The sequence below is a fragment of the Doryrhamphus excisus genome, linkage group LG10 (assembly GCF_037039965.1).
Source record: "Doryrhamphus excisus strain RoL-2023G ecotype Guam linkage group LG10, RoL_Dexc_Guam_v1.1, whole genome shotgun sequence".
In the NCBI taxonomy this organism is placed as follows: domain Eukaryota; kingdom Metazoa; phylum Chordata; class Actinopteri; order Syngnathiformes; family Syngnathidae; genus Doryrhamphus; species Doryrhamphus excisus.
Genome location: NC_136366.1, coordinates 2405674 through 2422078, shown reverse-complemented (window position 1 = coordinate 2422078; position 16405 = coordinate 2405674). Strand labels below are relative to the sequence as shown.

Sequence of the window (16405 nt, the reverse complement as noted above, 5' to 3'; positions counted from 1 at the left end):
CCATCCTGCCTTATTATCCTCATGCTGCCTTCAAGTGATGCTCCTCGCCGGCGGGACCACGCAATGGTGGGCTACCCCTCACGGGACCAGCTTTATTTTTCTCTTGCTGGAAAAGGACGCTGACGGATGAAGGATTGCGGACACGTGAGGCTTCTTCGGAAGTGGATCATCACCAAAGGGGGGACACTTCGGGAAAAGAGGACCGAACATCGGTACCACTCCAACGGAGCCGAGCGAAGGAGCATCAACATGATGTGTAGTATAAATAGAGACGATCCGGGGATGAAGTGAGTGAGCGAGCTCGGTAACTTCGCCATGAAATCAGTGTTCTTAAGCCGCTTCTTCATCCTTCTGCCATGGGTCCTAATAGTCATCATCATGATCGATATCGACAGCAAAAGAACCATTTGGTCTCCCGTCGCAGTCCGGGGCAGCAGGGCGCAGCGGGCGGCCCTGCCGGTCATCTACGCCATCACCCCCACTTACACGCGCCCGGTGCAAAAAGCCGAGCTGACCCGACTCGCCCACGTTTTCCGACAGGTGCCCCAGTTCCACTGGATCGTGGTGGAGGACTCCACTGTGCGAACGGACCTGGTGAGCCGCTTCTTGGCCCGGTGCGGCGTGTCCTACACGCACCTGCACGTCTTCACGCCCCGCAGGTTCAAGCGCGTCGGGATGCCGCGTGCTACCGAGCAGAGGAACGTGGCCCTGGGGTGGCTCCGGCAGCACCGGACGCGCCACGACGCGGGGGTGGTCTTCTTTGCCGACGATGACAACACTTACAGCCTGGAGTTATTTGAGGAGGTAACACTTTTTAATTGTCCGTCCAATAACAGGATCTATTTCAAATTTTTTTTTAAATAATATTGTTATTATTGCTAATATTAAAAAAAACAAAAGAGTTGAGAATTTGGTGTTATTATATTTATCAGTCCTAAAAAATGTTAAAATGGAGCAAATAACTTAATTTAAGAAGCGCTAAAAGACAATGGGACTGCACGGTTAGCGCACTAGGAGACCCGAGTTCGATTCCACCCTCGGCCGTCTCTGTGTGGAGTTTGCACATTCCAAAAACATGCTAGGTTAATTAGCCACTCCAAATTGTCCATAGGTATGAATGTGAGTGTGAATGGTTGTTTGTCTATATGTGCCCTGTGATTGGCTGGCCACTAGTCCCGGGTGTGCCCCGCCTCTCACCCGAAGACAGCTGGGATAGGCTCCAGCACCCACTGCTAGAAAGTGAATTAATGAACAAAGGACAATGTTTTAACATTGAGTTTATTTAACAGAATACTATAAATTACGTACAATGAGAAACTTGGTATTCTGCTTCTAGAAAACAAATATTAATGATGGAGCAATAGACCTCCTAAACCTGAAAATTGCGGGTTTGATCCTCCTGTGGTGATGTGGAAGTACAGTATCTTTAAAGCAAGACACTGAAGCCCCAGTTGGTCCTGATGCTGCATCATCATCAGTAGTTAAATGTGCTAACAGTGTCAAAGTACTTGGATGTGGGAAAGCACTATACATGTGAAAGACCAATCACTTGTAATACTTGTGATACTGCGTATTCATAGGTATTTTATATTTAAAATAAGTATTTGCAGCTCATTATTTGCTTATTTTTAGGTTGAAAAATCTAAAATGTAGGATTTCGGTCCTGCTTATTTCGAGATATTGAAATCTTCATTGAAGAAATCTTAATTTACTTCACTAGTTTGAAGTATTTTTCCCACAAAATGTAGTCTTTTTATCTTATATTTGACCAGCTCTTTCTCGCAGTGCAGTACTTAAGTACCAGCCACATACAGTACTGAAAAATGAAAGGATGCAGGGCCACTTTCATATTACATGCATATCATATATTAAAGCATATACATATGCTAAGATGTATATTTATATTTCATGGAATATCTCCATCTCAGCTTTGTGTGACTTTGTTCTGGCTTTATTCCCATAATATTATAATGTGTTTCCCAACCTAATTTCCATCCATCCAAGTTTTGTTTTGCATATTGATTTAAAAAAATAATGTTTAGTACTTTTGTAACTACGCTATGCTACTAAAAAATGTTTTCCCCTATTAATATTATGAGTTTATCTTGTAAATTGTGACTTTTACTTGTTAGAATATTACTTTTTACTTAATTACTTTTAATATTACTTAATATTTTGACTTTATTCTTGTTAACTTACACCAGTTGTTTTTTTCGAATTTTCCAACAATTTCATCTTTCTCCATTTCTGCTGTAAAATTTTCTTCTAATGAATTATGACTTTATTCCCAAAATATTTATTACTTTACTTACATTATTCTGATAATACTATAAAAATAATAATTGTTGTTTTGTTGTTTCTTAAGTATTAAAGTACTCGCAATATTATGTTATCCTTATATTACAGCTTTTTGCATGTGTGGGTGTGTTTGCTGTGATTTACAAGTGTCCCTGAATGCAGCGGCAACCAGTTTACTGGTTTCGATCCTGCTTGTTGAATATAAAGTGTCCATTATCTGAATGGAATCTTTCCGTGGTGTCCCAACACTAAAATAACCACTACCCTCTTCTTAATGGTATCTGAAATACAAAATTACATACAACCAACAATAAATCCTCATTTTCCGGTGAATCTCACAGTGCCAGGTTTTTACGGCCGGGGCCGTGTGGGGATTAATTGGATTGTTCTGTGATGCACACAGAACAAGGAACAACTTGCTGCTGTGTCTACTTCCTGCTGTGGTCTCCTCGCACTGTGAGGCCTTCAGGCGTAGTCATAATTTTGAATGGTTGCTAATTGTTTTTTCATTTTTATTCCCACGCCCCCTTACGGCAATTGACGTACCCTCAGGGGTACGTGTACTCCACTTTGAGAACCACCGTTTTAGACTTGACTCGTCCACTTGCACTGCCAAATTGTGACACATTTATAATCTGCCCACATTCTGACCCCGCAGAACTAACTCACTCCAAGTTAATTAACGAAGCACTTGATTAGCTTTTTTGGGGGGGGCCCTTTAACACCAACCGTTTTTCATGCCCGCTATGTGTGACAGAATGCAATTTGAACAACATCCAGTACACATAATTACAGGCTTAAAAAACGTATATTCTGTAAGCTCTTGGCTCACAGTGATATTGGCTGGGTGATGGAGCGTTGGCCGGGAACCAAAGCCACACTACGTGCATGAAAGGCAACAATGTGTGCCGCTCACGAGTGTCTACACTTGCTTGAAATATACAGTATTGACAGGAAAGTGGAAACTTGCTACTGTCCTCTAGCATATGCATTTATGTCAGGTACAGTAGACCATATATGTTTTTAACTGTATATGTTTATGTATGGGTTGCACGGCGGTCAAGTGGTTAGCGCGAAGACCTCACAGCTAGGAGACCAGGGTTCGGGACCACGTGCATGCATGGGTTTTCTCCGGGTACTCCGGTTTCCTCCCACATTCCAAAAACATGCTAGGTTAATTAGCCACTCCAAATTGTCCATAGGTATGAATGTGAGTGTGAATGGTTGTTTGTCTATATGTGCCCTGTGATTGGCTGGCGACCAGTCCAGGGTGTACCCCGCCTCTCGCCCGAAGACAGCTGGGATAGGCTCCAGCACGCCCCGTGACCCTTGTGAGGAAAAAGCGGTAGAAAATGAATGAATGAATGTTTATGTATGGGTTGCACGGTGGTCGAGTGGTTAGCGCGCAGACCTTACAGCTAGGAGACCAGGGTTCAATTCCACCCTCGGCCATCTCTGTGTGGAGTTTGCATGTTCTTCCCGTGCATGCGTGGGTTTTCTCCGGGTACTCCGGTTTCCTCCCACATTCCCAAAAACATGCTAGGTTAATTAGCGACTCCAAATTGTCCATAGGTATGAATGTGAGTGTGAATGGTTGTTTGTCTATATGTGCCCTGTGATTGGCTGGCCATCAGTCCAGGGTGTACCCCGCCTCGCGCCCGAAGACAGCTGGGATAGGCTCCAGCAGGTAGAAAATGAATGAATGAATGTTTATGTACAGTTAGCTAGTGCCTTTAAAGAAACGAGACAAAATTTTGGCTTCAATTTTTTAATGTTAGCCGTAAAACAAAAAAGCTTTAGCATACGCTAGTGGTTCTCGGTTACTTCCTGTCACCCCCAAGGGTACAGAAACTGATAATTAGTTATTCATCAGACTGAACTTGAAACTGAAACCACCAAAATGCAACAAAATTTGTAAAGCATACAAATACATAGTGAGTAAGATAAATGTGTACATGTTGGCAGGTCTGCATTATCATTGAAAGTCTTCCCTGCCTAACTACCACGACCACACTGACAATTTCAGTGGGGCCTGAACCGGTATTTGAGGAGCATTAGCGTACCCTAACCAGTGACCAGTCCTGTGTGTAGTCAGCTGGGATAGACTCCAGGCTCTCCTGACCCAAACAATAGGAAATGGATGTATGGATGCATCAACGCTAATTATAATTGCGACAGAATTCACATGTCGGGAAAAAGCTTTTGTGGGTATTACCAAAATGGGACAAATGTAAAGTAATGGAGGGAGAAATAGCTTTCACATTGATAGGATTCCTGATTTCCCTGGGAAGCTTGACACCATATTTTACCACGGAAGCCTTTATTAATCCTGGGTATTATGCTCATAAAGCTGCTTGGCTGTATGGTATTAAAGTGGTAGGATATGTGCGTGGAGAAAGTGAGTTATGTGAATGCTGAAATAAAGAAGGGAAACCGTGTTTTTGTTTCCGCTTTATTCAAATCTTTCTTTCCGATTGCATTGCCGTCCACCCGCTGATGCACATAGTACATGCACAGAATGAATAATCTGGATTACGGTTAGCATGTGTCTATTGTGACAGATAAGAGCAGCCTCCCGTCCAAATTTCATCCATTCGTCCATCTGCTTCTCCATCGTAAAGCCGCAGGGGTGCTGGAGTTATTACCACTCAATCACACTCACGTTCACAAATTAAAGTCTTCAATGGACCTAGCATTGAACCCACAAGGAGAACATGGATGCAGACCTCACTACATCCAGAACCTTCTTACTGCAGTTACACTCTTTACCAATTTAAATGTAAAGCAATCTCTTCTTTATAATGATCAATTGGCCCCAGACACAAGTAAATTCCTGCAAAGTATTCATATATTTTTGAAGTGGTTTGTATTTATATTTACTAATATATTTTATTTATCATCTTAGAGTAATTTTGCATTTTATAAAGGCAATATTTTGCCTAAATTTGTTTGTGCAAAGTAGAATTAAAGGTTTGCTTAGTTAGTGCATAAAAAAACCTTTTTAAGAACTTCTACATACTTTTCTATTTTGACAAGAGCCCTCTAGACATGGAATAGCACCCCTATGGTCACTGTTACGCATATATAAACCAAGACTCATGCTCGTGTGTGTTGACAGGAAGTGACGTTGGGGATTCAGAGTTGAGTTTTAGCCAGAGTACAACCATAACAGTACCCGGTTTTATTAGGATGATGATTATTGTTGTGAGATAATTAAAACATGCAATAATTGTTGACAGCGATGAAGTCCGGTGCGTGTTTTCTAGTGCCACCTAGTGGCCAGTGTAGACTACAGTTCATCAACGTCCTTTTATCCCTGAAAGTGCATTTCTATTTTAGTTCGTTTTTCATCCACTGTTCATGTTATCATTGAATTAGTAACATATTTCATTATAGGAAGATCACTTGTTGTGCTCCAAAACATTTTTTTTGGTGTGCTCAGTTTTGCACGTGTAAGAGCATATGTGTAAAGATCTGTGTAAAGAGCATATGTTTGATTCCCTCTGATAGAAGGCTGTCCTCCCTCTCACTTGCAGCCTATTTCATTACCACTACCGCTGTGCCAGTAATGGTCTGTCGTAGGAAGACAATAGGCTGTCATGCAGCAGTAATAACCTGGAGCGACCCTCGGAAGGCTCCAGGCTGATGACAATTACGTGTCAAACATCAGGAGCTTCTTACATTTAAACAGCTCATATATTTATAGTTTTGAAATATGAACATTTTATCAATTGCTTTTGTTCAAACTGTATGCTAAAGCAGCAAATTTTGATTTGACATTTTTATACCTACTTAATTTGATGGTCCAATTAGAGTCTCCAAATTGAATTGTCTAATCGACTGTTGTCAGACAAGCCCTACTTTAAACTATGATTTAGTTTGGACTATTAGGTTTGTTACTGCCACAAGATCTGTATAATTCTATACCAGGAGTGGGGTTCGAACCCACGAGGACTATTGTCCATTGGATCTTAAGTCCAACGCCTTAACCACTCGGCCACCCTGGTGGATGATGACTCTACTGCCCTGAAAGAACTTTGGGATGGCTCAAAACGCTCGGTTTCAGAAGGTGTGGTAAAACTGCGACTTTGTGATGTCACAGAGGAGCGGACTTCCTTATATGGGTGTGGTTGTAAGACAGATAATCTGTCAGCCTTCCCCGAAGCTCTGCTTCCCCCGCCCTTCCCTGTTTACGTTGCTAGCAATGATTTGTAAGTGAAAGCCACGCAAAACACATTTGACATTACCGATGCTGTAGGATTGTAACCTGTACCAGGAGTGGGGTTCGAATCCACAAGGCCTATTGTCCATTGGATCTTAAGTCCAACGCCTTAACCACTCGGCCATCCTAGTGGATGATGGATACTGAATAAGATAATGAGGTTTACGCATTTTGACTGAGCCCTGAAAAAACTTTGGGATGGCTAAAAACACTCGATTTCAGAAGGCGTGGTAAAACTGCCCCTTTGTGATGTCACAGAGGAGCGGATGTCCTTATATGGGTGTGGTTGTAAGACAGATAATCTGTCAGCCTTCTATCCCTTCCCTAAGCTCTCCTTCTCTGTTTATGTTGCTAGCAATTATTAGTAAGGGAAAGCCACGCAAAACACATTAGACCGATTACCGATGCTGTAGAAAACGTAATGCTAACATGCTAAAGCTACTTACCATTGAGAGAAATCTTGAAGTAACCTTTTTTCTGTCCAGTCTCTACTTCCAAATCCGATTCGGGATCCAACACATATGGCTGTATGTCAAAAATATAAATCACCATTTATTATCATTTCTTATGGTGTTTATCAACTTCTATAAAGTTAGCGGCACAAACCATCAAGTCTATGCTCGGGATTGTGATCAACCACAACGGACTGGACGTGCCTGGCTGGAATACATTAAAACAGACTGTTTTCGCGGGGAAGAACTAGAAAGCTTTATGCGCTGGTTATTGTGTGTAGCTGCTCTATAGGAGTCCACAACTCAATACAAAGCTCTGAAAAATTTGCATAATATGTCCCCTTTAAGATTCTGGCCATGTCAAATCTAATTTGTCGAACTAAATAGTTAAATATTAGCAACTGAGCGAAGCTTAATTGGTGTGTATGAGCTCGGTAGTTTATAATTGCAATAGCATAGCCGTCAGTGTCGTCAGCCTGGTTGCAGCCACGGCCAAATGATATCACACAATGTTGACATGTCGCTTTTGTATAGAAAGGACCTGGCCAACATATTCAGAAACCCAATCTGGGACAAAATCCATCAGGATGACTCTCGGTAGTTGATTACACATGAAAGAGGCCGTCCGTTCTGCCCTAAGAGACTCCAACGGAATAATGAGCTAAATGTGTTGCAACCACCCCCTTCTTTGCTCTTTTGACAAAACATTGGCACACAGCAAATGTTTAACAAGGCTCCTCATTCTTTGGCTGGAGGTGAGCATATTCCAGTACCTGTCTGTGTTTTCATTGGTACTCTAGCTTGGTCCAAAATGTATGCATGATGTATTCAATTGTCTAACTTGCTCATATGTGTGAATATCGTTCTCTTTCTATGTGCCAGCCCTGAATTGACTGATCATCACCACTGTGACCCTGAACTGTTGAAGTAGCATAGAAACCGGAGTGATGAATGCATGTATTCTACTGAAGAATATGGTAATAGTAATGGTTTTATTTCATTTGAATATGCATCAGATTACAATTGAATACATCCCATAATCAGTTCACAGTTCCACATGTCCAAAAGGAGTAGGAAGAAGCAAAGCTTATTAAATCCTACCCTTCTAACTGGTACTTTTACAATCAGTAACTGTTACATTTGTTCACTTCCTGCTTTCCTAATATAGTTTAAGTTATTTTTTTTACTTTATTTTAATTTTATTTATTTATTGTCACATACCAAAGTATGAGGTGATATGACCATCCAGTGACATAATGGGTACTATAGTCAATATAGTGATATATATAGCACATCATGACTGGTTCAAGACTCTTCATCCTTGTATTTAGCAAACATCAACTGCTTGTATTGTTTCTTGAATTGGCTCATCGTTGTGCATTGTTTGATTTCCTTACTCAATCCATTCCATAGTTTGATTTCTCCTCTCTTGAAGAGAAGTATTGGATGACATTTTTAGCTAATTGGTTATTTTTTTAATGAAATAATTGCATTATTTTAGCTGTTTGAAGATGAACTATATCAGCAAGTTGAAGTATTTGTGATTTTAGAAATAAGTAGTTAGTATGTTCTCTGTAGGCGGCATTATGAATTATCCTTACTGGCCTTTTTTGCAGTACATTTAGCGAGTGAAGATTGCTTTTATAGTTATTAGCCCATATTTCCACACAATAAGTAAGATATGGTAGAACCAGAGAGCAACATGCTACATGCTATGGCGTTGAGAAACAACATTATCATGTGCAAGACTTCAATACCCCACAGAATTGGCTACACATCTTTAGGCGACGGACAAGAACATGTCGTTTCAGGGCATGTGCAGAACTCCGTGGTTATTTCATTAGAATTATTCAAACACAGTGGGATGTCCTATTTTTTCACATGACCATACATGTTGAAACTGACTCTGTTTTGGTCATTTAGTAACTCCCCTCCACACTCCTGCCTAGTCCCTTATTCCTAAAAAGCTGACTGTGGAAATGTATTTTTTTTTCAGCTGATGGCAGCACAGCGGAAGCGTTTGATGCAGCTGCAGAAGCTGTCAGCTAGGCAAGACTTTCGTCAGACCTTTTTTGAATAATTTAACTCCCCCAAGCCCAGAGAGCTTCACAGCATGCGTGTCGCTTATTTTAGGGAGCAGGTATGGTCTTGAATACACCCTGCAGTGATGGATCTCAGGGCACATTCTGCCACCAGAAATGATGCCGGGTTCTTTTCAAATATTTTCTATCAGCATAGGTTAGCCAAATCAGGTTTGTTATTTGCCGGGCTGAACATTGGATGTAATTAAATAGTTAAATTATGTCAACGCCAAGCTAGCAAGAGGATTTGGAGGGGGATCAAGCTGTATGTCAGAGGTTATTTTTATGCATGTGTCAATTACTTGCCAAAACATATCACTATATTGACAGTTACTATGGTACCCATTATATCATTGTATGGTCATATCACACACACAAAAAACTATATTAGGAAAGCAGGAAGTGAACAAATGTAACAGTTACTGATCGTAAAAGTACCAGATGGAAGGGTAGGATTTAATAAGCTTTGCTTCTTCCTACTCCTTTTGGACATGTGGAACTGTGAACTGATTATGGGATGCACTCAATTGTAATCTGATGCATGTTGTAATTAAATAAAACCATTACCATTACGATATATGCCATAGTGGCCTTCGGAAAGAATCCCCTCATATTTCCATGACATCATAACTTCATTTATATTGTCCATATTTTGTGCAAGATTGCCGCTGCCAATGTTACTTTTTGCAAGCATAGCAAAATGACTCGTCTCTATTACACATGTGAATGGAATGAGTCTTTGTGTTTCATTTCAATTATGAATTGGGACATTTATCATTAATAATCTGCAAGGAGTCGGTCTCATTACAGTCATTCTATGACTCTGCTGCATTACTTGACTGCATGCGTCTGCATGGAATCTCTCCAGGTTCTAGACCACCTCTTCAAATTGTCCCAAAATACGGGAAGCTCGGGTGCGATTTAGTGCACTCACTTTGGCTCCATTTTGGCTTATTTTGCAGTTTTAATTAAAAGAAAAGCCAAGATTTGAGGTGAGAAACGCAACTAATTTCAAGAAATACAGTAACTCATAGCAAAACAAGAAGGTGGGATCCATGTAGATCTCGCTTCCACATTATGTCTTTGGCAACAATCACGTCTTCACCTTAAATGTTCATTTATTCCTTTCAGTCATCATTTATACTGTATGTATTTATATGGATTTATGAGTGTTTTATGCATGTCAAACAAAAAAAATTGGAACAATTGTTTTCTGGAATAGATGAATTAGATTAAAAATTTTTCTTATGGAGAAAACTGATTTGGTTAGAGTATGTTTTGATTAGAGTCGGACCCTCTGGAATGAATTAATGGCGCTAATGAAGGTTCCATTGTGCAGTATTGGATTTCATATGCTATATTGTGTATTAGTAATAGAATGAATAATTATTTTTTCATAATTAGTTCATTCATTTTCTATACCGCTAATCCGCTGATGTCATGGCCGTGCTGGAGCCTATCCCAGCTGTCTTCGGGCAAGACAAACATATAGACAAACAACCATTCACACTCACATTCATACATATGGATAATTTGGTAAACATGCCAATTAACCTAGCATGTTTTTGGAATGTGGGAGGAAAGCGGAATACCCGGAGAAAACCTATGCACGCACAGGGAGAACATGCAAACTCCACACTGAGATGCCAGAGGCTGGAATCAAACTAAGGTCTCCTAGCTGATCCACTTAACCACCGTGCAGCCTAACTTTAACTTTTGTATTTAAATTTGTCGCTTTTAATAATGTAATTTAACATAACTTTCAAAAACGACATGCTTTCTCAAAGGGAGGTCATTCCTATGATATGAAAAAATAAATTGAACACACCAGTCAATCTTCCATCAAGCTGCGACATCATCATGCAGGAGACTATCTGTTCTCGTAAGCCTTCAGTGAAATTCATCATTTTATGTGTATAAATGTATAAATAAGAATTTAACTAAATCTCAACTAGAATATTTTATTGGAATAGAAATCTTGGATGTGTAATTTACAGTGAAGAAAATAAGTATTTGAACACCCTGCTATTTTGCTATTTCTCCCACTTAGAAATCATGGAGGGGTCTGAAATTTTCATCGTAGGTGCATGTCCACTGTGAGAGAGATAAACTAAAAAGAAAAATCCAGAAATCACAATGCATGATTTTTTAACAATTTATTTGTGTGATACAGCTGCAAATAAGTATTTGAACACCTGAGAAAATGAATGTTAATATTTGGTACAGTAGCCTTTGTTTGCTATTACAGAGGTCAAACGTTTCCTGTAGTTTTTCACCAGGTTTGCACACACTGCAGGAGGGATCTTGGCCCACTCCTCCACACAGATCTTCTCTAGATCAGTCAGGTTTCTGGGCTGTCGCTGAGAAACACGGAGTTTGAGCTCCCTCCAAAGATTTTCGATTGGGTTCAGGTCTGGAGACTGGCTGGGCCATGCTAGAACCTTGATATGCTTCTTACGGAGCCACTCCTTGGTTTTCCTGGCTGTGTGCTTCGGGTCGTTGTCGTGTTGGAAGACCCAGCCACGACCCATCTTCAATGCTCTGACAGAGGGAAGGAGGTTGTTCCCCAAAATCTCACAATACACGGCCCCAGTCATCCTCTCTTTAATGCAGTGCACTCGTCCTGTCCCATGTGCAGAAAAACACCCCCAAAGCATGATGCTACCACCCCCATGCTTCACAGTAGGGATGGTGTTCTTCGGATTGTACTCTTCATTCTTCTTCCTCCAAACACGCTTATTGGAATTATGACCAAAAAGTTCTATTTTGGTCTCATCTGACCATAAAACTTTCTCCCATGACTCCTCTGTATCATCCAAATGGTCATATGCAAACTTAAGACGGGCCTTGACATGTGCTGGTTTAAGCAGGGGAACCTTTCGTGCCATGCATGATTTCACATCATGACGTCTTAGTGTATTACCTACAGTAACCTTGGAAACGGTGGTCCCAGCTCTTTTCAGGTCATTGACCAAGTCCTGTCGTGTAGTTCTGGGCTGATTCCTCACCTTTCTTAGAATCATTGAGACCCCACGAGGTGATATCTTGCATGGGGCTCCACTCCGATTGAGATTGACCGTCATGTTTAGCTTCTTCCATTTTCTAATGATAGCTCCAACAGTGGACCTTTTTTCACCAAGCTGCTTGGTAATTGCTCCGTAGCCCTTTCCAGCCTTGTGGAGGTGTACAATTTTGTCTCTGGTGTCTTTGGACAGCTCTTTGGTCTTCGCCATGTTACAAGTTAAAGTCTTACTGATTGTATGGGGTGGACAGGTGTCTTTATGCAGCTAACGACCTCAAACAGGTGCATCTGATTCAGGATGATACATGGAGTGCAGGTGGACTTCTAATGGGCAGACTAACAGGTCTTTCAGGGTCAGAATTCTAGATGATACACAGGTGTTCAAATACTTATTTGCAGCTGTATCACACAAATAAATTGTTAAAAAATCATGCATTGTGATTTCTGGATTTTTCTTTTTAGTTTATCTCTCTCACAGTGGACATGCACCTACGATGAAAATTTCAGACCCCTCCATGATTTCTAAGTGGGAGAAATAGCAAAATAGCAGGGTGTTCAAATACTTATTTTCTTCACTGTAAGTGTCATCATTTTCCTGGTTGTGTAAACTGTATATATTTGTTAAAAAAAAAAAAAAAAAAAGCCTTGAAAGTGTCATTTGATTGGAAGAGGACACAAAGAGAAACTGGTGGGATCAAGGAACCAAAGTGAAACGAGAAATTCAATTGACTCGAGTCCCCGTGTGCAATTATCATAATCACATAGTGTAGTGGGAGATGTGAAGGTGGGGGTTGTAATGTCAGGGAAGCCAAGCGGAAAGGAGACCTCACTGGGGGAAATGGTCCGTGGTTAGGCGGCTGAGAGAATAAGAATCGAGAAGAGTGGAAGGTGACAGGAAGGCAGAAGGCTTTTAAAGTCCCGATGTAAATGTAAAACTGTTATGCACCATCTCCTTGCTCATTTCCATCGGTCTTTTTTTTTTTTGTCTGATCTGGCAATTTAACCAGCTATTCTGTGTCTGCTTGGCGCTCCTGCATTCTGTCAGTGTTTGTCCCAATGGAGAATAAAACCGAGAGCCTGCACCAATTATTGAATACAGTTTTATTCATAGAAATTCTGTGACCGGTCCACAAAAAAAACCCAAGACGTGATTACCTAATGCTGTGACTGGCGAGTGTATTTGTGAAATGAACAATAGTGACACAGTGCTTGTGGAATCCATGACTGTTCCACAACAGAGCTGCTGATGTGCAGCATCAGAAGCTGCCACATAGAATGAGTCGCCAAACTGTTCTGCTTGTCCCTGACATCAATCTGGCACGGTTTCTACCTTGGCTGCCGGCTTATCAGCGTAACCGGCGACGTCACTAGAACTGAAAGAGGTGAGCCGAGCCCCTACGGGGGCGGTTCACATTCAACGCTCTGACATTATTTTACACCTATCAGCAGCACCTTAGACGTCATCGTTTCATTCGTTATTTGAGACTAATTTATCAGGACTTACTTGGCTCTAGTTCTTTTCTGGAAGACCCAGTGCTTTCCCACTCTGAAGTCTTCAAGAGGGGAAAAAAAAACCCTAAATATTAGTAAAGTTACACATATTCATATTGTGTATCATTCATTGCTGAGCATGTCCTGAGTACCTTGGACCAAGAAGTCCTGATTGGACTCCTTCCTCAGCCTCCAAAGTCACTACAGATATTGACTACTTTTTGTCTGTAGGTCGGATCTGCTGCTTTCAAAATGGAGGCACATGATCTGCACCCCCCCCCCCCCTCATCATCAGATCAAATCAGATCTTTTCTCAGATCATTTCTCCCAATAAGGCCTCTCCAGATCTCCGTCACTATGTTTACATGCAGTTGTAAGCCTTAATTCCTGGTTTCTGCTCTTATTTTGTACTATTTCCTGTATTTTCGCAGCTCTTACGTTCCCTAATACTGCTAGTAATTGTTGATTGTTGTATTTATTTTCAGTCGGGTGCTTCTTCCTTTGTTGGGGCATTGAACCTTTGACGGGTTGTATGCCAGTGATTCGCCAAAGTCTCCTCCTATTGTTATAAATAAAGTTTTTACCTGCATTCAGTCCTCATCTTTGCATCCTGAAGTCGCAATGCAATGCAACGCTCGCAAGCCGCACCGTGACAATTCCTGTATCCATGGTAATTGTAACAATCGGGATATCCCGATCAAAACAGCGATGCACGGAGAACGTCATGACGCAATGCGCATTATTCCCGCTTCTTCTTCCTGTATACAAAAAGTTAAAAACCTGGTATTGGTAGTACTATAATACACTATAATACAGTATAGTAGAATATATATGTGTACGGCGTCGGAGAAAGTTAGCATATTCACGCATCTTAAAAAAAAATATATCAGTGAATTATAGTTTTATATTTTAGGGAATTTTTGTTTGTGGTGAAATTTTAAGTTGTAAAAAGGCAAAAAAAACAATATTGACTTACATTAAGTAACACTTTGGCTTTGGACTAAATATAATGTATTGATTAAGGCATAATGAAAATTATAGTTTGTACTGAATCAGAAAAAAATGCATGTAACAAAATTACAGCAATTCAATTAGTTTATAACAAAGTAAAATCTATACTTATATGTAATAGTAAAAATTATTTTTTTCCAAAATGAAAAATTAAGTTGCAACAAAGGATAAAAATTGTTTACAGTCTTTGTTATGAATTATATTTTTTACTTTGTATGAATGCAGTTTCTTTCTTTGTCTTAAGGTCAAAAATGTATTTCCAGTAAATCAAAATTTATAGTTTCAATGACATCATAAATTACAGTGAAGAAAATAAGTATTTGAACACCCTGCTATTTTGCTATTTCTCCCACTTAGAAATCATGGAGGGGTCTGACATTTTCATCGTAGGTGCATGTCCACTGTGAGAGAGATAAACTAAAAAGAAAAATCCAGAAATCACAATGCATGATTTTTTAACAATTTATTTGTGTGATACAGCTGCAAATAAGTATTTGAACACCTGTGTATCATCTAGAATTCTGACCCTGAAAGACCTGTTAGTCTGCCCATTAGAAGTCCACCTGCACTCCATGTATCATCCTGAATCAGATGCACCTGTTTGAGGTCGTTAGCTGCATAAAGACACCTGTCCACCCCATACAATCAGTAAGACTTTAACTTGTAACATGGCGAAGACCAAAGAGCTGTCCAAAGACACCAGAGACAAAATTGTACACCTCCACAAGGCTGGAAAGGGCTACGGAGCAATTACCAAGCAGCTTGGTGAAAAAAGGTCCACTGTTGGAGCTATCATTAGAAAATGGAAGAAGCTAAACATGACGGTCAATCTCAATCGGAGTGGAGCCCCATGCAAGATATCACCTCGTGGGGTCTCAATGATTCTAAGAAAGGTGAGGAATCAGCCCAGAACTACACGACAGGACTTGGTCAATGACCTGAAAAGAGCTGGGACCACCGTTTCCAAGGTTACTGTAGGTAATACACTAAGACGTCATGATGTGAAATCATGCATGGCACGAAAGGTTCCCCTGCTTAAACCAGCACATGTCAAGGCCCGTCTTAAGTTTGCATATGACCATTTGGATGATACAGAGGAGTCATGGGAGAAAGTTTTATGGTCAGATGAGACCAAAATAGAACTTTTTGGTCATAATTCCAATAAGCGTGTTTGGAGGAAGAAGAATGAAGAGTACAATCCGAAGAACACCATCCCTACTGTGAAGCATGGGGGTGGTAGCATCATGCTTTGGGGGTGTTTTTCTGCACATGGGACAGGACGAGTGCACTGCATTAAAGAGAGGATGACTGGGGCCGTGTATTGTGAGATTTTGGGGAACAACCTCCTTCCCTCTGTCAGAGCATTGAAGATGGGTCGTGGCTGGGTCTTCCAACACGACAACGACCCGAAGCACACAGCCAGGAAAACCAAGGAGTGGCTCCGTAAGAAGCATATCAAGGTTCTAGCATGGCCCAGCCAGTCTCCAGACCTGAACCCAATCGAAAATCTTTGGAGGGAGCTCAAACTCCGTGTTTCTCAGCGACAGCCCAGAAACCTGACTGATCTAGAGAAGATCTGTGTGGAGGAGTGGGCCAAGATCCCTCCTGCAGTGTGTGCAAACCTGGTGAAAAACTACAGGAAACGTTTGACCTCTGTAATAGCAAACAAAGGCTACTGTACCAAATATTAACATTCATTTTCTCAGGTGTTCAAATACTTATTAGCAGCTGTATCACACAAATAAATTGTTAAAAAATCATGCATTGTGATTTCTGGATTTTTCTTTTTAGTTTATCTCTCTCACAGTGGACATGCACCTACGATGAA

The 16405-nt window shown here is 40.7% G+C and overlaps 1 protein-coding gene and 2 non-coding genes across 3 annotated transcripts in view; 1 reads left to right on the top strand and 2 right to left on the bottom strand.

Moving 5' to 3' along the window:
- Positions 1-16405, top strand: part of b3gat2 (beta-1,3-glucuronyltransferase 2 (glucuronosyltransferase S)) — a 45059-nt gene continuing 28654 nt past the window's right edge. The window contains exon 1 of the mRNA XM_058065162.2: positions 1-804. Coding sequence (XP_057921145.1) covers positions 316-804 — 489 coding nt within the window. The 5' untranslated portion in view covers positions 1-315. The remainder of the gene's footprint in view (positions 805-16405) is intronic.
- Positions 6223-6305, bottom strand: trnal-uaa (transfer RNA leucine (anticodon UAA)). The gene has a single exon. It is a non-coding gene; the product is annotated as a tRNA-Leu (tRNA).
- On the bottom strand, positions 6569-6651 carry trnal-uaa (transfer RNA leucine (anticodon UAA)). The gene has a single exon. It is a non-coding gene; the product is annotated as a tRNA-Leu (tRNA).